Below are 25412 nucleotides of genomic sequence, written 5' to 3' on the forward strand. Positions count from 1 at the left end.
AACGAATATTTTAATTATTGTAATGAAATCATCCACAGTTTCGTTTGTAATCCAGAGACTATCCATCGCGAGTGTCTTCTTACTCGTTCCTTATTAGAACTTATGAATATCGATTCATTACTTATTTCCGCGCGAGTAAAATATTTAAAAATGTATTAAAATATTCAAAATCTCAAATAATTATAAACGCGTTTGAGTAAGAAGACCCTATCCTGATCTAATAAATAAATGAAAGAATAAGAAACCATTCACGAGTAAATCTCCGAAGAAATTTACTCGTGGTCACTCAATGCTCTTCTACTAATTAATTACAACCAATCACCCGTGTCGATTCGGACCTTTCGTCCACGACATGATTGAGTGATTGGAGGGACTTAAAAATTCACTCACTACTTAAGAAGTTCTGCGATGGCTCCAAAACACTCGTTCAGATCAAAATTCAGAGTGCATGGTTCGTATGTGGTTGAAAATTAAGTAGGTCGACATCGAAGTTCATCAAGAATCTCTTCAATGATGCACTGACTCTATATCGCGATAGTTATTTTTTAACAAACGGTCACTGAATTTACTTCGCGAAACTCTACTGTCTTTTATAAATACAACCTATGCGACTGTTAAAAAATTAATAAAGTTTGCGAACAAACACTGACTCTAACGACTGCATTGCACGCAGACGTTGCAAAAACTTTTGCTTTTTAAATCGCGAAACGCGAACGAACGAACACTGCTTCTACTTCGCGATATTCATATTTAAGCGATATATTCGATTACATCATTGGTTCCCGAGCGATTGCAATGACGTTCTGAAACAACAAAATAAAAACAAAATTATTAACATCACCGTTATAATAAGAAACTGTATAAATTATTGAAGAAACGTAAGATATAAAAATATATTTACCTTAATATTCGTTGATACTTATAGAGAAGACATCCTGAGACACTTTAGATGTTTACTCGTCAAAAGACAAAGGAGAAATGATTCGGTAATCGCGATTTAGAATTTTTAATGTTTAAATACATGTACTATTGTTTCAATATTACTCTATTCTATCCCGCGTGCAATAAAAAACGTATAAATAATTATAAAATTACCGAAAATATTAATTTATAGGCTTCAGCGGTTAGAAAAGAGGATCACGATGTACACAGGTCGGAGAGCAAGAGAAAACTAAGTCGCGAACTGTCAAAGTGAAGAAAAAGGCGTTGATGTTTATATTACACGAGGCAACTACACCGAAATTAAAATTATAAAGTACTAAAAGTTTATTTAAAAATTATTCAAAGACCCGTGCGAGATCCGGACTTTTTAATGTTTAAACGAATGAACTATTCTTTAAATATTATTATATTGTACTATGTGTACATTCAAAATTGTTTAATTAATTGAAAAATTACCGAAATTATTGATTTATAAGTTTTCCCGATTAGAAATAGAGAGTAATGATGTTAACTAGTCGGAGTGCAAAAGTAAACTAACTCGCCAATCGTCAAAGTTAATCGAAGGTTCGTTTACGTTTATATTACACAAGGCCAACAACCGCGAGATCAAATTTTTAAGTATTGGAAATTTATTCTAAAATTATTTTTAGTTTCTCGCGCGTTCCGGTCTTTTTAATGTTTAAACGAATGAACTATTCATTAAATATTATTATATTGTACTATGTGTACATTAAAAATTGTTTAATTAATTGAAAAATTACTGAAATTATTGATTTATAAGTTTTCCCGAATAGAAATAGACAGTAATGATGTTAACTAGTCGGAGTGCAAAAGTAAACTAACTCGCGAATCGTCAAAGTTAATCGAAGGTTCGTTTACGTTTATATTACACAAGGCCAACAACCGCGAGATCAAATTTTTAAGTATTGGAAATTTATTCTAAAATTATTTTTAGTGTCTCGCGCGTTTTGGTCTTTTTAATGTTTAAACGAATGAACTATTCATTAAATATTATTATATTGTACTATGTGTACATTAAAAATTGTTTAATTAATTGAAAAATTACTGAAATTATTGATTTATAAGTTTTCCCGAATAGAAATAGACAGTAATGATGTTAACTAGTCGGAGTGCAAAAGTAAACTAACTCGCGAATCGTCAAAGTTAATCGAAGGTTCGTTTACGTTTATATTACACAAGGCCAACAACCGCGAGATCAAATTTTTAAGTATTGGAAATTTATTCTAAAATTATTTTTAGTTTCTCGCGCGTTCCGGTCTTTTTAATGTTTAAACGAATGAACTATTCTTTAAATATTATTATATTGTACTATGTGTACATTCAAAATTGTTTAATTAATTGAAAAATTACCGAAATTATTGATTTATAAGTTTTCCCGATTAGAAATAGAGAGTAATGATGTTAACTAGTCGGAGTGCAAAAGTAAACTAACTCGCCAATCGTCAAAGTTAATCGAAGGTTCGTTTACGTTTATATTACACAAGGCCAACAACCGCGAGATCAAATTTTTAAGTATTGGAAATTTATTCTAAAATTATTTTTAGTTTCTCGCGCGTTCCGGTCTTTTTAATGTTTAAACGAATGAACTATTCATTAAATATTATTATATTGTACTATGTGTACATTAAAAATTGTTTAATTAATTGAAAAATTACCGAAATTATTGATTTATAAGTTTTCCCGAATAGAAATAGACAGTAATGATGTTAACTAGTCGGAGTGCAAAAGTAAACTAACTCGCCAATCGTCAAAGTTAATCGAAGGACCGATTATGTTTATATTATACGAGGCCAACAACCGCGAGATCAAATTTTTAAGTATTGGAAATTTATTCTAAAATTATTTTTAGTTTCTCGCGCGTTCCGGTCTTTTTAATGTTTAAACGAATGAACTATTCTTTAAATATTATTATATTGTACTATGTGTACATTCAAAATTGTTTAATTAATTGAAAAATTATCGAAATTATTGATTTATAAGTTTTCCCGATTAGAAATAGAGAGTAATGATGTTAACTAGTCGGAGTGCAAAAGTAAACTAACTCGCGAATCGTCAAAGTTAATCGAAGGTTCGTTTACGTTTATATTACACAAGGCCAACAACCGCGAGATCAAATTTTTAAGTATTGGAAATTTATTCTAAAATTATTTTTAGTTTCTCGCGCGTTCCGGTCTTTTTAATGTTTAAACGAATGAACTATTCTTTAAATATTATTATATTGTATTATGTGTACATTCAAAATTGTTTAATTAATTGAAAAATTACTGAAATTATTGATTTATAAGTTTTCCCGAATAGAAATAGACAGTAATGATGTTAACTAGTCGGAGTGCAAAAGTAAACTAACTCGCGAATCGTCAAAGTTAATCGAAGGTTCGTTTACGTTTATATTACACAAGGCCAACAACCGCGAGATCAAATTTTTAAGTATTGGAAATTTATTCTAAAATTATTTTTAGTGTCTCGCGCGTTTTGGTCTTTTTAATGTTTAAACGAATGAACTATTCATTAAATATTATTATATTGTACTATGTGTACATTAAAAATTGTTTAATTAATTGAAAAATTACTGAAATTATTGATTTATAAGTTTTCCCGAATAGAAATAGACAGTAATGATGTTAACTAGTCGGAGTGCAAAAGTAAACTAACTCGCGAATCGTCAAAGTTAATCGAAGGTTCGTTTACGTTTATATTACACAAGGCCAACAACCGCGAGATCAAATTTTTAAGTATTGGAAATTTATTCTAAAATTATTTTTAGTTTCTCGCGCGTTCCGGTCTTTTTAATGTTTAAACGAATGAACTATTCTTTAAATATTATTATATTGTACTATGTGTACATTAAAAATTGTTTAATTAATTGAAAAATTACCGAAATTATTGATGTATAAGTTTTCCCGAATAGAAATAGACAGTAATGATGTTAACTAGTCGGAGTGCAAAAGTAAACTAACTCGCCAATTGTCAAAGTTAATCGAAGGACCGATTATGTTTATATTATACGAGGCCAACAACCGCGAGATCAAATTTTTAAGTATTGGAAATTTATTCTAAAATTATTTTTAGTTTCTCGCGCGTTCCGGTCTTTTTAATGTTTAAACGAATGAACTATTCTTTAAATATTATTATATTGTATTATGTGTACATTCAAAATTGTTTAATTAGTTGAAAAATTACCGAAATTATTGATTTATAAGTTTTCCCAATTAGAAATAGAGAGTATTGCTGTTAACTAGTCGGAGTGCAAAAGTAAACTAACTCGCCAATCGTCAAAGTTAATCGAAGGTTCGTTTACGTTTATATTACACAAGGCCAACAACCGCGAGATCAAATTTTTAAGTATTGGAAATTTATTCTAAAATTATTTCTAGTTTCTTGCGCGTTCTGAATTCACAATGTTTAAACAAATGTAGTATTGTTTAAATATTAGTTTATTGTACTCCGTGTACATTAAAGATTGTTTAAATAATTAAAAAATTACCGAAAGTATTAATTTATAAGTTTTCGCATGTAGAAAGAATAAGAGGCGATGTGTAATAGTCGAAGTGCAAGAGGAAACTAACTCGGTAATTGTCAAAGTTAATAGAAGGACCGTTTGTGTTTATCTTACGCAAAGCCAACTATACCGAGATTAAAATTTTAAAGTATCATTATTTTATATTAAAATTTTTTTAAGTTTCTTTTACATAACCATTTTGTGACATTTGACATGAATATTGTTATTTTTCCCTTAGAATCATGTCCAAAAAATGATCGAACTATTTACCGCAACTTCTCCGTATAATAATCGTGAATTCCATTTCTTTGCGTTTGAAAATATTCAAATAATCTGACCATAAGCTTTTTATGGAGCAACCAAGTAGGCAATCGCTAATTCACCGACATAAACCATACATCATTCAAGCCTCATATTAAAATCAGTAATGGTGGCACGAGCTTCATCTCTTGCCGCAATTTTCGAAGGGCGCCACAGTACTAAAGTTTTACTTTGTAGAAAAATGTCGAAAACAGCATTTACGTCATCAATGAGAACGGAAGTTATTCATGATCAATTGTGAGAGTCATGATCTGATTTTATAGTCGAAATCTCATTCTAGATCATATCTTTTTCGAATCTTTATAATAGTTTTTTATTTGTGCATAAACTATTCTTCAATAATATCATTTTTTAACATGGTTTTATTCAAAGATAATGAAGCTTTTTCGAAAATTCGTAGAAGATATGGTCTAAATTAAACCTGCTTCTTTAAAAGTAGATCTTGTTTATCAAAATCAATTAAATGTTACGCCTTTTTTGATTGTTGGTATAAACTATTAAAAAACTAGCGGTGATAAACAGCCTTAATTTTTTAGCCAATCAATAATCAGCATAGATTGATCACTGATTTGTAATTAACATAAATTAGCATATTATCATTTAAATAATTGTTGAACTGATAATAAGTTTTGTCAATTTCAAATTTTTGTGTATTATATTAAAAAAAAATAGTTCCTACATTTTATCAGATGATGGTAATATTTCGTTTAGTGTGATTATATTATAACAGAGAGCGTGGATAATAACAATATTAATGTGTTTCTAAAGCCTACCTTCTTATTATAAAGTATATGAGGGAGTATTTTGCATTCTTTATATATATATATACATATATATATAATCAGTCAACAATATTTGTAATTTGAGATAGATGTATAAAAGTAGATGATGATATTCGGATTTTATTTTTTGCTTTTATGTACCTTATTTTATCGGTAAAATTTTATTATATAAAATGGCTTATATTGAAAGTATTCAAATTGATACTAATTCATGTATCATTCTTCAATTGAAAACAACTGAATGTTTATATAAACCTTGAATTAAGTTTATAATGTTCTCTACGTTATAAGACGATGATGTGATTGAAAGGTCGAATAATATAATATTTATAAAATATTGTATTCATCTATATATACTGGGTATATAAATATACGCAGTCATTTATTCTTGTGAAGGTGAAAATTATATACTACGAATGTTTTAAAAAAAAAACTACCTTCGCTACGCTACTATTATTTATGTATATTTTTACCAAATGTTGATCCTATGTCACTTTTTATTGTAAAGAATATTATTTCTTTACAAAAATATAATCATATAGTTGAACTTAAAGTACTTTCCCGCTAAATTTAGAAATAAAATTTAATAATTATTTCAGGTTGATAAGAAGTTTAATATATCATGTAAGTATAACAATTGTATAAGATACTTGTAATATAATATGTTCTTAAAATATAAAAAAAAAAATTAACATTTATACGTATATTTATTTACTAGAGAAAAGTAAAAGCATTTGTTACAATGTCAATCAACGTTGTGAAGTTTACTAAATTAAGAACATCAACAGACCCAACATTCTGGGCAAAATTTGCTGAATTGAAGATAGATAAACTTCGATTGGATGATAAATCTGAAGTTAAATTATGGGGAAGGTATTCTTTTAATGTTCCAGAAAGTGAAAAAAATAATCCTTTAGTACTGGATTATATGTCGTTTAATGAGTAAATAAGAGTTATTAAATATGTTTTTGATATAATTTTCTGACATATACATGACATATTAACTTTTAACCATTTAATTTTTAGAAATGTGGAATCGAATTCAATTAATAACTCAATAATATGTTATGGTTATATGGTTAATACCAATACGTATGAAGCATTTCGAAAGATTAATCCGCAAAATTTTATTGATTCAGTGGGAAAATGTATTATTAATGATATTACGTCTGGTGCAGCATTAGCAGAACCTTGGAAACTTGCTATATTCTTAATATTTTCTTATGCTGATTTGAAAACATATAGGTTTCATTATTGGGTAGCACATCCAACACCTTTGTCTTTACCAGAAATGTATCATGAAAAAATACAGAGATCTATAAATGACAATTTCAAGATCAATCAGTTGGATAAATTGTATGAAGGTTTTCAACAATTGGATTATAAACAGAAATCATTTTTTTCTGTTTTTGTATTCGGTAATGATAATGTCAAAGTTAATACTTTAAATGAAGGTATAAAATATATTAATGCACAAGAAAGTACAGTTGAGGTAATATATAATTTATATTACTTATAATAATATATTCATTATGACATAGTATTTATAATAGATATAGATATAGATAGTAATAGATTATTTATGTTTATGTTTAGACAGATTGTGAAATATATTTTGCATTCTATAATCCATGCAAAAGTTTAGAACCTGGTTGGCAATTAAGAAATCTTTTATGTTTATTATTTTGGCATTGCTCCACATTTTGTTTTACAAAGAGTATACAAATATTATCTCTAAATAGAGATGATTTTAAAACGGCTATTGTATATACTTTGAAATGCAAAGATTATGCAGAACAAGAAATTGTGAAAAAATCTATTTTTGACAGTCATTTAGTTGGATGGGAACATAATGAAAATGGTAAAATGGGTCCTCAAATTGTTGATTTATCTGAGACTTTAGATCCAAATAAGTAAGTTCTATAAATATTATTATTTTCTTAATCTGTAATTTGTACATTATTATTGTTATTAATATTATTATTATGATCAATAACATATAACACACAGGCTAGCAGAAAAAGCAATTAATTTAAACTTAAAACTAATGAAATGGCGCCTTGTTCCTGATTTGGATCTAGAGAAGATTAGCAATCTCAGATGTTTATTGTTGGGTGCTGGAACATTAGGATGTTCAGTAGCTAGAGTACTCATTGGTTGGGGAATTAGCAACATTACTTTTGTGGATAAATCAACTGTTTCTCACAGTAACACAGTAAGACAAAGTCTTTACATTCATGAAGATGCTGTGAAACGAAAATTCAAAGTAGATGCAGCTAAAGATGCTCTTCTTAGGATTCGTCCAACTATGGTAAACGTTTCTAATATGTATTAGTTTTAGTAAATATATTTTCAAAATATCATATATTTAGTTTATGTTACTAATGTCTTTATTCTATAGAATGTACATGGCATTAAATTACAAATTCCAATGCCTGGACATGTCGTTGGACAAAGCATGTTAAATACAACTAAAGAAGCTGTGAAAAAATTAGAAGACGCTATTGCTCAAAACGATGTAGTATTCTTATTACTAGATTCACGTGAAGCTAGGTGGTTACCAACTTTATTATGTGCAGCAATGAATAAAATAACTATCAATGCAGCTTTAGGTTTCGATTCTTATATGGTACAAAGACATGGTGTAAGAAATTTAACAGATATTCCAATATCAAATGTGACCTCACAAAATCCTGATGGAAAGAATCTTGGATGTTATTTTTGCAATGATATAACACAACCAGGAAATGTAAATTTGTTTCTTAAAAATAAGATAATCATTAATTCGTATGTTTCAAAGAATGATTGTAATGTTATTCCAGTCTCAAACAGATAGAACTCTTGATCAGCAATGTACAGTAAGTCGTCCAGGATTGTCTCAAATTGCTGCAGGTTTAGCAGTTGAATTAATGATCGCAATAACTCAACATTCACAGGGGTTTGATATTTTATTTTTTTCTTATAAGTAATAAGCATATCAGTAAAAATTATTTAAAAACTACAAATGTTTATGTAATTTATAGTTTAGAAGCTAAGGCACTAACACCTGGAATTAAAAATAATGTCAATTCAAATATCAAAGATAATGCATTAGAAGGATTACTTGGAGATATACCACATACGATAAGAGGATCTCTTTGGGGATATGAATCCTATTTAACTATTACACACAGATTTTTCTCTTGCACTGCGTGTTCCATACCTTTGATATCAGAATACCAAAAGCGTGGCTTTGAGTTTATACTTGATGCTTGCAATATACCAAACTATTTGGAAAAATTGTGTGGTCTAGAAGAACTGTTGAAAAGACCAGACTTGGACGAGGTAAGAGAGGTAATCGTATATAAAAGAAAAAAAGAAAACATGATTTTTATTAGAAAGTTTGTTATCTTTTCAGCTTTGTAATTCTATAGATGCTTCTAGCGAAGAAGAATAATAGAGCCAAATTGATAACAATCAATTACTTTTTTATCCTAATTTTTGTGTATATCTAAAATATATTTGTATATTTACCAAATTGAACGTTTAAATATTAATTATTACTTAGACATTTATTATATTACCTGTGTACTTTATATACTTGCGATATATTGTATAACATGAATGTAAATATTGTTTATTTTAATCGTATGATAATAAATGTGATTAAGAAAAATAAGAAACGAATATATAATTATTCACGTTTAAAAATGTTTATATTAAAAAACAAAGAATACCAATATTAACAATGTCAATTAATGTTCATCTATATACATACGCTAAACATGAATACAAACTAACTCGTCACCGTCTGTGGGTGGTATTAGTGGCTTCTACGTACAACTTGAAGATTTTGCCAGTAGAGTGCGTTAGTTAAGCTTGAATGCCATGCATTCCAGTGTAATGTCGAGTATTGGTGGGGGTAGTGAGCCTACCTCTCGTGTCAAACGGGTTGGACTTCGTGTGTCCGCCCGCATACCATTAGATTTCCATCGTTTTCAATGAAAATACATGTGTACGGTATTATTATAAAGTGAAAAATAGTTCGTCTCAATGGTTTTAGTTTACGTTTATCTAAGCATCATTGTAATCGTTTTGGGTAAGTGACATTATCTATCACGAAAGAATATAAGGTACTCCGACTTTACAACGAGGAATGCGTGCCTTGCTTTTTTATGGCACGCCACACCGCATTCCTCTTTCAATTCCCGCGAACGCATCGTAATTGCGAAAACGATTATTTTTTAATCGTTCAAAAACGATTTGATTCATCATTTTCAACGTTGAATTTACGTTAAAGTTAATTCCACACACGGTATATCAATGTTTCTGAAATAAAGAATTATCTTCGATCATTGTGATATTAATTCTGACTTACAAGGATAGGTAGAACGCAATGTTCTGTAATCGATTGCAACGATCGGCGCATCAAGATATCTAAAGAATGTGTATTTTAACGAACGTGTAAGAAAAGTATCATGCTTTTAAGATAAATTTTTCTATTGGAAAATAAAAATTAAGAATAATATATCCGTATGAAATTTGTCCTCTTGATTACAATAATCATCACATAATAATAATTCAAAATACAAAGTTCCTTTGTGATGTTCCACAGTTAAGATTATAGTATATAAGATTATATACGGGAACAATGGGTTATAGTTGAACTTGAAAGAAATTAATATTACGAATAGAAGAAAGAGAGAAAGAAAAAAAATTTAGATAAAGTTTTGGAGGGTGTACAAAAGGAAAAAAAATAGATAGTAGGAAGAGAGCAAACTAAGTCTAGACCAATAATGATGATGAGAATCGTCGATACTCTAACGAAGAGAAGGAGGAAGAAGTGGGGGAGGAGGAGGAGGAGGAGGTAGAAGAGGTAGAAGAGGTAGAGGAGGTAGAGGAGGCAGAGGAGATAGAGGAGGATGAGAAGGAGGAGAGGGAGGAATAGGAACACGATGTCGGCGAATTGGTGGAAGATTGGTGGAGGGTCTGAGGGGGTACCAATGGGGGGACCAGCGGGGGGTCGAGGGAGCGATATCGCGTGCGCGGGAGGGACGGGGGATCGGGGAAGAGACGGGCCTCGAGTGGTGAGAGTCCGCATTCCACAGACAATGTCACGTTTTTTAATCCCCGTTTTACTTTATTCGTGCTATCCTCAACGCCCGAGTAAACGTTCAAGAGGATCGTTTTAAACTTCATTTTCTACTTCCTTCCTATAGCTGAGACTTCTATTGACCATTTGCGTAAACAAAGGAGATAAAGGTCACCGAGGACTATCCAAAAGCTAGCGTGCGAAGACCAACTAACTACGTTTCCTTTTAAGAGGCGCGCCAATTTTCGCGCCTTTCTTGTCATAAGAAGAGAAAGAGAAAGGGGTTAGGGAGGTGGAAAGAAGAAGAAAGAAAGAAAAGCAAGCTATAGAGGGAAAGAAGAAAGAAGGAGAGAGAAGAGACGTTCGCAATTGTCTGTGCAAAGAAAAAGTGAAAAATTATCGAAAGTGATATGTCGGCCCTTGAGAGTGCATTGGATGTCCTATCCAGAGCGGCAACGATGGTGCAAGGTCAGTTGAAGTTAATAATAAATTTTAGAATTTAATAATAATATTTTTAATGTCTTTCCCTATTTAATCTAATAACCAGTATTTGATTTATTTTTATACTATTCCTCATCTTCGTTTTTTATACTTCTACTCGTTCATTTATTTTTCTTCCTATCGCGATTCTTTCTTCTTTTCCTTATCTTTTCGATAGAATCGTTTTTTTTTTTTATTTTTTCATTTATCCATTTCTTTCAATATCCATCGGATAATAATCCATGTTTTGCAAGACGATTTGAATTTTTTAAATTCGCGGGCAACAAATTGCAGCGCTATCTAGTGAAGTAACGGAGAAAAACTCTTAAAAACAATTTTGCCTATATTAAGGTGTTCACCCATTATCAAGAATTTTCGTGTTTCAATGCTGACGATTACGAATGACTTTACTTTTTCATAAATATATATATATACATATATACATACATATATACATACATATATATACACACACATACATATACATGTATGTATAATAATGTCGATAATGAGAGGCAAAACGATTTAACAAGCCATAACTTTGCTCGCACAATTTATGTATATGTATACATATTTATTTTTAGGCAAATAACGTTGCTTTTTTTTGTCGATAATTTGCTTATTATCTTTTCAAAACTAATATTTAGGTTTCTGATATTTCACTTTAAAATAACGCGAGCAATTAACGATGAATTTTATTGAAAACATATCTTCTAATGAATAAGGGACAAAAGAATAATCATATAGTCGAAATATTAAATGAAGGGCACAATCGAGATAAGCGTTTATGGAAAATATTGACATTGAATGTTAGAGAATAAGAGAGAGAGAGAGAGAGTAAGATAAAGAGAGAAAGAGAGAGAGTGAGAAAGAAAGAAAGAGAGAGAGAGAGAGAGAGAGAGAGAGAGAGAGAGAGAGAGAGAGAGAGAGAAAGGGAAATAATGTTATCTAGGTTTAAATTTCGGTATTTATATTTGACTATATAAAAATAGCACAACAGACGAGAGATTAATTATCCGTGTTCCTTTAAAAAAATATACATACTTATGTATGTATGTATTATAACGAGAACACACTATGTTAACTTCCTAATATCATTCTTACATATATATGTATAGTTAACGTAAGAACGCACGTACGAATTGGCAACGAATTTGTTACGTGATTTTGTAATATTAGTAAATCTTTTCTATGGCATCAAATGTGTTCTGTCTAAAATATAATAAACATGTTACTTATTTGCAGGTTAATGCCTGCTACCTTTATACATCATCATATTCTTCCTTAATATGTAATTTTATACACGAGATCTTTCATAAACGTTTGTCCGTTTTGATTCGTCTATTTCATTGATATTTCGTTCAAAATGATTATTCTTTTTCTTTCAGAAGAAGAGATTCGTGAGAATGGATAACTCCAGTAGACGATGAATCGATCGCAGCTCTATCGAAGCATAAATCTGTGGCAACGACAGCCATAGTCATGCGGGTTGTCTGGCTAAATGATAAACAACCACTACGGTCTGACTTGAGAGAAGATATTTATTTTTGTAAGTAAATTGCAGGGCTTACGAGACATTAATGTACACTTATGTACAGTGTTTTTATCGACCAAAATAATAGAGTGTAAAAAAGGAAGACGTACATCTTCTACGTTGATTATAAAGAGATTACAAAATTTGTGTTCTGTATGCCGAACAATAAAATTATTTTAATCATATAAAATCAAATGTACGGAAAAATGAATAATTTAAAAAAAAAAAAAAAAAAAAAAGAAAAAGAAAAAAAAATTTTCAAATTTATCTTCATTACTTTTTGTTATTTTTCGATGGATCTTCGCCCTGATCATACTATTATTTTTCCTAGAATTTGTCGTTATTATTTGCATTGTTATAGCAACAATATTGCTATGTTCTTGCATATATAAATAATAAATATGTTCTTTTCAAAGAAATAATAATGTTCGAAGGTGCTAAAAGAGTGACAATATAGTGAGCGAAGATAAATGAATTAGAACGGTAAGGCAGATATTTACTTTTCCTTTAAAGAAGCTCGACTGGCACTTACAGAATACACTGATATTAAGAGATTGAATGAATTTAACTTGTTTATTTTTTTTTTATTTTTTTTTTTTATTTTTATTTTATTTTTTTTTTTTTTATTAACCGTAATTCGTGATTTTTTCTTCTTTTTTCTATTTTTTTTTCTTTTTTTTTCTTTTTTTTTTTATTTTTATGAAAGATAAGAAAAGATAGGACAAGTAGGATGAGAATAGCACGATAGGTGTATTTCTATATAAATTTTAGGCGACACATGTGATATTTTCAAAGTTCGAATTCTGCGGTCTTGCGTGTTAGACAATTCGTGAGATGAAACGAACGAATAAATCATAAAGTAATCGCAGGGAAAGTATTTACGAAACCGCATACTGCTTTTGAAAGGGTCGTTCGACAGAAAGAGATATACCAAACTTCGTATACTTTTATTCCACATTTTTACCGGCATTGTATATCAGATCTTTGTCATTCACAAAATCCCACACGATCTTAACACAGAATTTAAAATCGAACTCTCTCTCAATGCTGGATATTCTCATGGCTTTTGCGTCTTTTTATTCAATTTCGCGAATTTGATATTTGCAGAAAATTGAGCCCGCGGAACATTACGTTTTCGCACATTGTGGTTGTTAAGATTCGATACAGAGCTCCAGCTTCCACACATCCACATTACTTCGTTCTCTTTAGCTTTTTCCGCTCTCAAATGCTGGTCCTTTGCCTGTAAACCTGTTTGGTTGTCTTTCTTGACGATCCTCTCACGGCTATTAGGCCGTTTCCTGTCTCGTCTTGAGAACCAAACTTGTTCTTTCATCCCCACCTACATTTTATCGGTCAAAAGGACCATAGTTGCGTCGATTTTTAATTTAAGAATGTTCACAATTCAGATAAATTTAATTACACCCATAAATTCTATCGATCGCTTGTCATTCTACAAATGTCTATATATGTATATATGTACATTTTTAATCCAATTCAGCAAACGAAAGTCATTCAGTCGTGCATGCATTGGAAAGAGAAGAAAAATAATATCGTTGCTAAGACAAATAAAAAAAAACTACATCGATCGATTGGAAAGAGTTTTTCTCGATGCAAACTTCATGAACATTGTCGATAAAAATTGCAGAAATTATTGTAATTTTTTATTCATGAAAATAATATAATATATTATTAACCAAGTTCATTCGCTTTACAGAAGGAGGACCAAAGTCAATGGATTTGCATCGTAGGCAAAGCAGCACGAGGCGTAAAGAACGCCGAATGGATCCTATTCAAAACGAAGCACTCGATATGTCTACGAATAAAACCGTCACTACGACGTACCTCAGACCCAGTGTGATTATATCTTCTACGTCGCAGCCTGGTAAGAAATTAAATAAAAAAATTGATGAATATTAAAAAATAATAAACATTTTATTTTCTTTATTATTTTGAAAAGCAAAATAATATTTCTTTTGAAAATCTTCATATTCGAAAGATTCGATTGATAAACGTTAAATACTTTTATAATTTCGTATCGGAATATTTAATCGCTATAAAAAACAACACATAAAAGAAGTTATCGAATTGAGAACAACGCTCTGCTCTTTCGCCTTTGTAACGAGTTCTGAAGTTTTATTGTCCGTCGTAAGGGTGACATTATGGCTCGACTGAATACAGTTTGCCTGGCTGAATACAACGTACTGTACGTAATGCAGATGTCGATTACGATGAATAAAAACATGATTAGATATTCTTACGATAAAAATGTTTGTAGGGATCAGTGCAGAAAAATTAATATAATTTTGTATATTTCTGTGATATGAGAAGAACAAAATTTAGAGATAAGAAACGAACAAAATTGTTAATTCTTTTTTTTTTTTTTTTTTTTTTTTGTTCTTTTTAGTAAGGACAAATAATTGGGATACGATAAATAGGTCTCAATCATCGTCGACGTCTGACACCGGTAATGTTAGAAAAACGTGCAGTATTTATGATTCTGCAATAGACGAACATTTTAAACGATCGTTAGGTCCAGAAAAATATGCGGCAGTTTTTCATGCTACCGGAGCCGATAAAGAAGTCGGTTTGAGCGGTAAGTTTCACAATATTTGTATCATGTCGTTGATTTTCGTAGAATCATATTACATCTCTCATTGCAGTTGACGATCACTTTGCAAAATCGTTGGGTGATAAATGGACAACATTGAAGGAACCAGTGGATCCAAGGACCTCGTCTAATCACGTTTCAGTTCCCACGAGAGACATCAATTCGTTTCCTTCCTTTCACTGTTGCCCTTCTTGCGTTTTCCCCGATAAAGTCGGGCCACCGTAATGGAACTTCTTCGCTTTGATTCGTTATACGGAAGGGTAGAACTGTTATACATTACCCGTACACTAAATATTTTAGAGAATGAATTTTTCATATAGTGTATATAGTAGAATATTTTGATAAGTCGCGTATTTGTTGAAGTTATTATTTTCATTGTTAACTCTCGTGCAAAAGTAAAAAAGTATTTATTAAACTTGTCGGTGAACGACTTGTATATGTATTTATGTAAATAATTGCATATATTGCTCACGCACTTAGTGTATATCACAATATATATACTCAAACGTGTACACACACACACACACACACAGAGAGAGAGAAAGAGAGAGCATATGCATACACATTTACACACAGATACATAACTCTGACAACGAAAAAAGTAGTATATAAAAGGAGCACTGCACAATTAAACGTACAAATAATATACGTTTTATCCGTCGTTAGATTAAACCACGAATCGTATGTTGGAGAGATACAATTTAGAATATACAAAAGAACAGTTTGTATATCTATTGCTGACCTATCAGGTATTGTTCAAACATTAATCACGTTCGCGATACAAAATAATGCTTCGTTAATAGATGCCGGAGGTTGTAGTTTTCTTCGTCATACCCAAAAACTTGTCGTTTGAACGTCGAAAATGTAGATTATTTAAAAGGAGGAGTACTGATTTCAAATGGTGCTAGGAAGTCCGACACAAACCCCAGCACACATAGAAGTCAGTGCTTCTATCCTTCTATCCTTTACGATGTTATATCTTCCTCATAAAGATATATTTTTTCATAAAAACAGTAATTTCTAACGAAATGACACTCCTCACAAATTCCATATCATTTCCATTTTATATCATAACGCGAAATAAAAGGAAATGATTGAAACGTTATCGTCGTCGGGTTGTATGTGAATAAATAAATAAATATTCATTTGAGTAGCTTTTATATACGTGCGTGTTAACGCAATTATTTAAAATGACCATAAAGCTGTCAAAGCAATGTGTATCAGAGCACATCGTATATTCGTGTTTGTCGCTTTCAAATAAAAGCTTTAAGCTCTATATACAATATTTTCAAATGTGATTTATATATATATATATATATAAACTGATATCGATGGATATCGATGGATATCAATGGGTTTATTTATAATTGTTACATTTGGCATGATGTTCTTCAAAGAGAAAAAGAAAAGGAAAACTGCTGGGATATTTAATAACTGTACATATTTATCATTCACGTTGATTGGATGGAAGCGAACCCGCTTACGTCGGCTACAATGCAACCTTAAAAATTCTTACCGAAAAGATCAAAGGGCATCAAAACGATCGATCGACTTAATCGAATCCTCAAAATAAGAAAGCAAGACATATCTAATCGACACAAGTATGTGAAGTCTTTTCAATAAGCAGTGCCAACTAATATCGTATCGAGAATTAAAAAAGAAATCTATAATGTTTCCCGTTTTGAGTCAGCCGCAATCACGATAGACTGCAATGATCTACCAATAATTCTCATCTAATTTATTTCCCTCTAACTTGGTACATGCATAAATCGCGTTCGTGATTCGTAAATGAGTCTTCACTACGTATGTACGTACCGTTTCCGGCGATGCATGCGATTCGAACTTGGAATCGAAGGAGAGGATATAGCCGCGAGAAAAACGAGGACGTAGGGATATCGGAAAGAAAGAATTCTTTTTTTGTATTTCTTTTTTTCTTTTCTTTTTTTTCTCTTTATATACGAACACGAAGATATAGCGGATGAGCCGAAGAACGACAGAGAGGTGCTTGGATTTAAGTATCGTCGGTGGGCCCAAACTAACGAGCCAGACTGTCTCAGGAGCGCTCGGATGGCTTCCTATATGCAGGCAGCCTGTTCACTTGCCGTAAAGCAAAATGGTAACTTAATATTAGACTTGAATATAAGTACGGTAATCCCACACCAGAGTCCAAAGTAAGTCTACACCTACCCCGCCCCATATACGCGTCTCGTCGTTCTGCCATCTCTGTTCTCCTCCGCGTCCCCCTTGGACACGAACGCCCTGAAGCGTAATAATGTAGCAGGACACTAGATATGTCTGTGCTCTTTCTTTCTTTTTTTTTCTTTTTTTCTTTATGCTAGGTGTAAATTCCGATTGCCGCAAAAGTGAAAAGTGTAACGTGCCCGAATTAAATCTCATCGATGACGTATTATTACGTTAGGAAAGTATACGAGACGATAAAAAGAAGTAGGAATAATAACAGGGAGCATGCACGATTGTTTCTAGTAGAACCGAAAGCAAGGATATGCGCATGTGCGCTCGCGCAAATTCCGCGTTGTTTCACGCGTGCCGAGCTAATAAAACCAATCCAAACGTGCTTTGCGACATCGTGTATATATATGTATATATGTATATTCATATATATATATATATATATACATATATATGTATGTACATATACACATATATATAATGGGATGCGCAAAGCGAAACCACCTGTTATTGCGTTTCTCCTTTTCGTCCCGCTTTTCCATAGACTCTTTTTCATTACTTCTGCAAAGAAACTGACACGGTAATTAGAGAACGCAAGTTTTAAATCTTTTTTCTTTTCATCTTTTTTTTTTTAAGCTCTCTTACAAAATGAGAGCCATTCCTTGATGACGCTGTAAAACGAAAGACTGTTCATGCGTATGTTCCTTCGAAAATAAAATGAAAATATCAAAGTGCATATGATTGTTTAAATTCTCGTATTGAATGTTTTTGAATATATATTTACCTTCGAAGTTACATCTTTTCTCCAGAATATATATTGTACGTATATAGATTAAAAGTACGCGTGAACGTCTGTGAGTATTATTATTCGCGCGGAAGGTCGCCAATACGCATCAAACTATTATTACCTACGTAGAAGTACCGATACTACTGTTTGTTCGTTTTAAGTCTCAGGCGTATCTTGTTTCGGAGCCAAACCCAGCCGACCGCAACTTGGCATCGTTTTCTCATTTTATTCTCTTGCATTACATCGATGTTAGTGCAAATTAAACGAAAAAAAAAGAAAAAATGCAGATACCAAGAAAGAACGAAAGACGAGAAGAGATTGAATTAGAAAAGCGTTAGCAAAGCGAGGTGAAATTTTTTGCCTTAGAACGGCTATTATCGAAGGATAGAAAGAAACATTTGTTAGATCGATGCGTTCTGAGAAAAATTTGTAAATAATTACTTGTGAAGAATTCGAAAATAATTATGAAAGTAGAAAGAATACGAGGAACGATATCTCGCTATCAAATGGGGATAGCAATAGAAGTGACGGCGGCGCACGTTGCTCGCCTTGCATCGAAATCCCTAAAGTACTTGGTAACGCGAAGAAGCTCCCGAACTTCTATGCGTCGTATTCGAAGAGGGTCTGCCAGATGCGAATCGATTTGTTACGAGAGACGACACGTGCCTCTTCGAACGATCGATTTTTTGGCTGCTCGACGAAGATGCTCGACTTTCTCGTTGCTTTCTCGTTTCCTCGTTCGTGAAACGAAGCGTTTCTCGTCGTGTTAAAATTAAAACAAAATTCTTCGACAAATTTTATTCGAAGATGAGAAAGTAAAAGATGTGTTGTCAATATATATGATATGTATATATATACATATGTATGTATGTATGTATGAATGTATATGTATATATATATATGTATGCGTATATATATACATATGTATGTATATATATCTTCTTAAAAGGAGTTTCTCCTCTTCAGGGAATATTCCAATTCGGATTTCGTTGTAAAGATAAAGCACAATTAAGACAGTTGAGATAAACTCGGTTTTCCGCGGTTGTTCGCGAATGCGCGCGTCTACTTGGCCATATATTCGAATTCGCGGGAGGCGTTGGCGCGCGCCGTTTATCGCGTCGTCGCCTCGCGCGCGTCCTGACGCTTCCGATTTACGAGAACGAGAGACGTTTGAATAGCGTGGAGCTTATAACGCTGTGGGACTTCGGACACGACTGATCGAGTGACCGAGGGGGTAGCATCATAGGAATACCCCTCTTCCTATCCTTGTGTGTTTCTCGTCTCTGTATAGAATTACGCCTCTGTCCGTAGACGCGACCGCTTATTCCATCCCCACCATTCACCCTTCCTGTACAAACGCAAAGAGGATGAAGGAAGAGAGTCTCTTTTTCGTTCTCTTTCGCTCTCTTTGCACCCTACATCCTACCCTTCTTTCCCCCTCCCTTTCTTTCCATAGTACACGCATAAAGAAAATGCGCTCGCACGCACGCACGCACGCATTCATGCACGCACACACTTGTTTTCTCTCCCTCTCTCTATCTACAGTTTCCCCTTCTCCCTATGTAAGAACCCTACCAAACCCTCCACCCCCTTCCAGTGACTCCTCGCGTGCGTGAATCATGCATATCGATTTTGTTTCGTTGGTACGCCGTTCGGTATTCGCATACATACATACGTCTCTTTTCGTGTGTATCACGTCGTCCACCCGTTTTCCTCCTCCTTCTCTTCTCTCTTCTCTACTCTCTCTTCTCATCTTTTCTCTTCTTTTCTCTTTTCTTCTCTTCTCTTCTCTTATGTTCTCTTCTCCTCTCTTCTCTTCTCCTCACTTCTCTTCTTTACTCTTCTCTTTTCTTCTCTTCACTTCTCTTCTCTTCTCTTCTCTTCTCGTCTCGTCACTTCTCTTCTCATTCTGCAAAGCCCCGGGGTCCACGCGTTTTCGACCCCCTCTAGTAAACTATGCGCGCACGGCGAACGTGCTTACGATGAAGCGGCATACTATTCTTTTTTCGACAATGCTCCCCATTCCTTCTCTCTTTCTCTCTCTTTCTATCTGCCCCCCTCCCATCATTACCCTCTTCGTCACCCTGCTCTCTCTATCTAACGTACCCCTCGAGTCGTAGCTCCACTGCCCCTTTTATTTTACTACCCGGACAAGATGTCCTCGCGTAAAACGAAACGTGGTCGAGAGCAGAAATTCTCTAAAGTAAGAAGCTGAGGAAGGATAACAAAAAGAATAGAAAGGAGACAGGGGAGAAATATAAAAAGAAAGGACAAATTTCGTAATGGTAAGAAAAGAAAAAAACGTTTTTAAACTTGATCGTTTTATTTATATTATTTTTGAAAAGACGATACGAGAGAGATAATGCAAGGACGACATGACCAAATATAATTTCAAAAGATACAAATAATCTTTTGATACTTTTTTCGATACTTTCAATGTCATCCATCGAATATAAGTATTTCTTGATTCATTCGATTTCAAATGGACCATTCGAATCTACATACATACGTGTACGTATTAGAAACAGCATTTCACGACGTCCCTTTCAGCCCTTCGTCATCATATGAACAGAACCGCTGCAGTGCTCTACGCTTACTACTACTGAACTTCGTAATGAACTTCTTTTGTCTTTGTTCACCCTCTCTTTTTTCTTTTGTCCTTTTTGTCCCTCTTTCACGCGCTTTCTCTCTCCTCGCACAACTACTTTACTCATCGACTACCATCCATTCATTCCTCACTTTCCAGCCAAACCAAACCTCCTTTCATTTCGTTACACTTTTACTTTTTATTTCTATGCCTTTTCTTTGCTTTTCCTTTTTTTTATTTTTTTCTTCTTTTCTTTTTTGCAAATCCAATTATTCGATAAAATTTCAATATAAATCTTCGTAAAATATTCAAAAATCATGATACAAATACAACTGGAAAGAAAATTTTCGATGCTCGATAAAACAATAAAGGTCACGCCATTTTCTTCATAATTTTGTCTCTTCTTATTAGAAATAGAATAAAGTTTTTTTTTATAATAAAATATTATCTTTTTAATCTCATGAAAATATTCTCGTCTTAACGTATAATAAATTACAAATATTATAGCTTAGAAATTATTTATAGTATAATAAGATGTTAGAGTTGCAAAAACGACTTTCTTTCATATTTCGAAAGATTTTAAGAATTATCAAATAAGTAATTAACTAACTAAATTGACAAGTTGACAAGAAGGAAAATTAATTAGTATGATAAATTTATGAATAGAATTTTATTTATATCGGTTTAAGATACAAGCGTCTTGTATACAAGTACAATTATTCGTACATAAAGTTAACGTATAATAGAAAAATTACGCCTGAAAATCAGCAACGATCTATACATCTATGTATACATGATATAAGGCTGTGTTACATACTTTCAGGTCCTATAGTCGCATATCGATATTTCGATGTATCGATTAAAGGTCGATATTACTATCGATATCTTTTCCTCACGCTGCACGGACATTACTATGTGTATATTGGACCAACGGCAATGCATTTGTATATATAATACATATATTGACTGATATTGACATTATGGCTAGTCCACGTACTCGACAAATTTTAAATCAATTAAAAGTCAAAGATGAAAATAATGTAAGACATTAATATACAAGTTTATCTGGAAAAAATGATTCCATTATGTACTATATCTTTTTATTTCTCAGAAATGTTTCGAATGTGGTACACATAATCCTCAATGGGCTTCGGTTACATATGGTATTTGGATATGCCTTGAATGCTCAGGGAAACATAGAGGACTTGGAGTTCATCTGTCATTCGTGCGATCTGTTTCTATGGACAAATGGAAAGACATAGAATTAGAGAAAATGAAAGTTGGTGGAAATAAACTTGCTCGAGAATTCTTTGAAGCTCAACCGGATTGGAGTAATTCCATGTCCATTTCTCAAAAATACAATACCAAAGCAGCTGCATTGTACAGAGATAAGGTCATATATTTTAATAAGATTTTATTTAATACAATTTCTATAAATCATATCAAAATTAATGTTATAATTTATAGATTGCTACATTAGCGCAAGGAAATTCTTGGAGTCCTACTGAATCTAAGATAACGGTATTTCAATCTCAAAAACAATCAGAACTACAAGAAAATTCTACTTATCAAAATGATTTGACTGCCAGTTACCAGAATGCTAATTCACCTGCCATTAAAGCACAAACAGAATCCTTTTTTGCTAGAAGGCAAAATGAAAATGCTAATCGTCCTGAGTAAGTAAATATTGTATCTTTTTATCGTTTTATTCTTATTTTCTAATTTTGTAGAAACATTCCGCCCAATCAAGGAGGTAAATACAGTGGATTTGGTTATCAAATGGAAGCACCTCCAAAAAGTATGTCCCAAGAATTCTTTGACAATGCAGTATCGTCTTTAACAAGTGTGAGATAATTTTATATCATTAAATTATTTTTTAAATTTATCTGTTTATGAATTACTTATCAAGTTTCCATAAGTATTCAAAAAGTTGTCATTATAGGGCTGGCAAATATTTTCTTCTAACGCATCAAAAATAGCATCTAAAGCTACAGAAAATGCTATTAAAATTGGAGAACTTGCTGCATCAAAGGTAAATACATAAAATTTTACATCATTTATAATAACGTTAAATATTTTATAATTAAAAATATTTGACAGGTAGGAGATTTTGGAAGGAAAGGCTGGGGTGATATTGGTGGTACAAATACAGCAGAGCAAAGTCAATATAGTGTTGGAGAACATTATCAAAATTCATCAAACACTTATCAAAATAATATTGATAAACAATCATGCTCTAATGAAAAATCATCTTTAATAACTGGTTCTAGTATGAAGTAAGTATATCAAGAAATATTTTATTTTATAAATTTATACATACATACATACATATGAAAACTTGAAATCTGTTTTAGGAATTCTCCCACTTATCCAAGTTCAGATAATTCTAATTGGAATTGGGGAGATGAATCAGAACAATCAAATGATACATCAGCTGATATAAACTTGTCTTCAAAAAGTTAAAAATAGAAATTTGATAGCACTGTAAAAGTATAACTGTCTCTATTTCTTAAGCAGATAAATGGAATTCCGAATTTAAAATAATTTCATAGAATGAAATTTAAAAAAGCTAATTGTATTATCTTGTGTAAATTATTTTATCAAAGTTTATAATATTTAGTTATTTCTTGCATTTATTATGAACAGCATTAGACTAGATTGAATATAAAGTATAATTTATTCTCTTATAAATTCATGTTTTTATAAATATGTAATGTATAACTTACTAATATATATATATATATACTCATTTTGCAGTGCATGTACTTTACGATAATTTTAATGGTTTTATGATAAATATTTTTAAAGATAAAATTATAATTATCATTTAATAATAATAGATATACAATGATAAATTAATATAGTTATTTCATCTTAATCATAAAATCACTTGCATATGTAATCTATAAAAAGAAATTGTACAGCCGCATGAAAGTAAATGTTAATGTCATATAAAAATGTTTATTACAGTTATAAAATACATTATAATATCACAGTTATCAAAAGTAATTACATTTTATTATAAGTCTATATTAAACACCCAATGAATGGTTTCCAATCATATTACCATTATATTATAATTCACTTACAACTTTTGTATAATTTTGAATACAACTTTATTTTTTATATAGTTTATTTAGAAGTTTTTCTGTAAAATAAAGAAAGCAATTAAATACATATATTTTATACAAATTTCAAATAAATGAGAATAAAATATATCAACCTAAAATTACTTACTTGCCCGAATAAGTTTTTACATTTTTCTTTTGGTTAAGAAGTTTTTCAAGATATAATATGACATCTTGATGATGTGTATTTGTAATTTTTTGAATTACTTCTGACAAACTCTCATAAAGTATTTCTTGATTCTGTTCTGAAAGTTTAGGTATTTCACAGCCACAAGACAACTTATAAAGAAAACGATAAATTTCTCTGAAAAAAAATATAATTTTGATAGATAATAAAAATAAAACAACTATTTAAAACTATTTAATTATAATACCAATACATTCGAGTAGAATTAAACCTTAATAACAACTTAATTAAACATAATATTTTCTATCTATATAATCACCTATAATCATATATCCTGTCTGTAGAGGACGAATGTTTCTCAAATAAACATATAAAAAGTAATGCTTGTCGAATCAATGTATTTTTGTTTTTAAATGGTTCACTCTGTAGCCAATTATTTATTAAAGGTTGTTTATCTTTCTTTATAGCTTTTGATTTAATCTTTAATTCATTTATCATAGCTTCAATATTTTCTTGAGATCTGTTTGGTATCAATGTAGATATACTGGCTACATTTTTATGACTATATAGTTTAAGACCTTTTAACAATAATAATTTTTCACTCCTAGTCCATCTTTTTTCAAGTGAGGAGCTGCATCCGGCATCCTTATTTACTGTATCACTCATTTTAAATATTAAACAGAAAATGCCACATATAATTATTTGTTTATAATCAGCTGTTATACTATGTTACTGAATTGTATCATGTAATTATACTATAGTATACTGAGGCATACTGACTAAGATATGTTCCTTCTTTCACATATTATAGAACTTTTAAAAAACGTCAAATAGTCGTTAGAGTCTGCGTAATCTAGCGGCAAACTGTAAAACTTTTTTACAAGACCTCAGTATACGAAATACAGAATTTTTCGATAGTAAATTAAATTAAGAAAAAAAATATCCATAATGAAATTTTAAACGATGAATATTCGCTTGTTTAAGACTCAGAGCCTATATCAAATATTACTAATAAACAACCACAGTTTATATAACAACTTATGATAAATAGAATATCTCTTATTCGTAATAGATGAAGCTTAACTAATTTTAAGGATTGTTCTCAAAAGTCACAAATGAACGAATGAGATTGGTGACTTAAATATCTTATAAAACAATCACTTTCGATCGATTGCACCACTCAGGAAACAAAATTAATTTCAACATTCGATAATCTCATTAATTTGATACTATATTACAGAAAAATAAAAATAAAATTTTGTACATTTTTATCAAATATATAATTAAAAGAAAATTATCTTAAGAATATTACATGATCACTCGCATGAATATTAG

General features: G+C 31.4%; 4 protein-coding genes across 9 annotated transcripts; 3 read left to right on the forward strand and 1 right to left on the reverse strand.

Annotated features, from left to right (window-relative positions):
• Positions 1-5646: 5646 nt before the first annotated feature.
• On the forward strand, positions 5647-9174 carry Atg7 (Autophagy-related 7). 3 transcript variants are annotated; one of them, XM_035865347.2, is made up of 10 exons: positions 5647-5961; positions 6165-6189; positions 6284-6507; positions 6592-7057; positions 7162-7478; positions 7576-7876; positions 7967-8314; positions 8388-8503; positions 8589-8889; positions 8963-9171. In XM_035865347.2, exons 3-10 carry the CDS (start codon positions 6308-6310, stop codon positions 8999-9001), a joined length of 2088 nt encoding a protein of 695 aa, XP_035721240.2. In that variant the 5' UTR covers positions 5647-5961; positions 6165-6189; positions 6284-6307; the 3' UTR covers positions 9002-9171. The 3 variants fall into 3 exon arrangements, with proteins under 3 accessions (XP_035721240.2, XP_085511163.1, XP_035721231.2); XM_085655037.1 differs by having other exon boundaries at positions 5647-6189; positions 6284-6438; positions 8963-9174; XM_035865338.2 differs by having other exon boundaries at positions 5647-6189; positions 8963-9170.
• Positions 9175-9465: 291 nt separating this feature from the next.
• Positions 9466-15673, forward strand: LOC118441235 (uncharacterized). Of its 4 annotated transcripts, none has more exons than XM_035865386.2 (6): positions 9501-9643; positions 10764-11104; positions 12505-12665; positions 14365-14532; positions 15055-15243; positions 15311-15673. In XM_035865386.2, exons 4-6 carry the CDS (start codon positions 14382-14384, stop codon positions 15481-15483), a joined length of 513 nt encoding a protein of 170 aa, XP_035721279.1. In that variant the 5' UTR covers positions 9501-9643; positions 10764-11104; positions 12505-12665; positions 14365-14381; the 3' UTR covers positions 15484-15673. The 4 variants fall into 4 exon arrangements, with proteins under 4 accessions (XP_035721271.1, XP_035721279.1, XP_035721288.1 ...); XM_035865395.2 differs by having other exon boundaries at positions 12508-12665; XM_035865371.2 differs by lacking the exon at positions 12505-12665.
• A 6032-nt stretch (positions 15674-21705) lies between these two features.
• ArfGAP1 (ADP-ribosylation factor GTPase-activating protein 1) lies at positions 21706-23496 on the forward strand. The gene is made up of 7 exons (XM_035872230.2): positions 21706-21862; positions 21934-22215; positions 22290-22498; positions 22553-22667; positions 22765-22854; positions 22923-23098; positions 23177-23496. The coding sequence occupies exons 1-7, from the start codon at positions 21803-21805 to the stop codon at positions 23283-23285; spliced, it is 1041 nt and encodes a 346-aa protein (XP_035728123.1). The 5' UTR covers positions 21706-21802; the 3' UTR covers positions 23286-23496.
• Positions 23497-23829: 333 nt separating this feature from the next.
• Positions 23830-25390, reverse strand: LOC118444214 (uncharacterized). Its single transcript, XM_035872280.2, has 3 exons — positions 24397-25390; positions 24060-24254; positions 23830-23970 (listed from the first exon to the last, which is right to left on the reverse strand). The coding sequence occupies exons 1-3, from the start codon at positions 24741-24743 to the stop codon at positions 23955-23957; spliced, it is 558 nt and encodes a 185-aa protein (XP_035728173.1). The 5' UTR covers positions 24744-25390; the 3' UTR covers positions 23830-23954.
• Positions 25391-25412: the final 22 nt, after the last annotated feature.

This window comes from Vespa mandarinia, chromosome 2, assembly GCF_050613455.1.
Source record: "Vespa mandarinia isolate Hongniang chromosome 2, ASM5061345v1, whole genome shotgun sequence".
Classification (NCBI taxonomy): domain Eukaryota; kingdom Metazoa; phylum Arthropoda; class Insecta; order Hymenoptera; family Vespidae; genus Vespa; species Vespa mandarinia.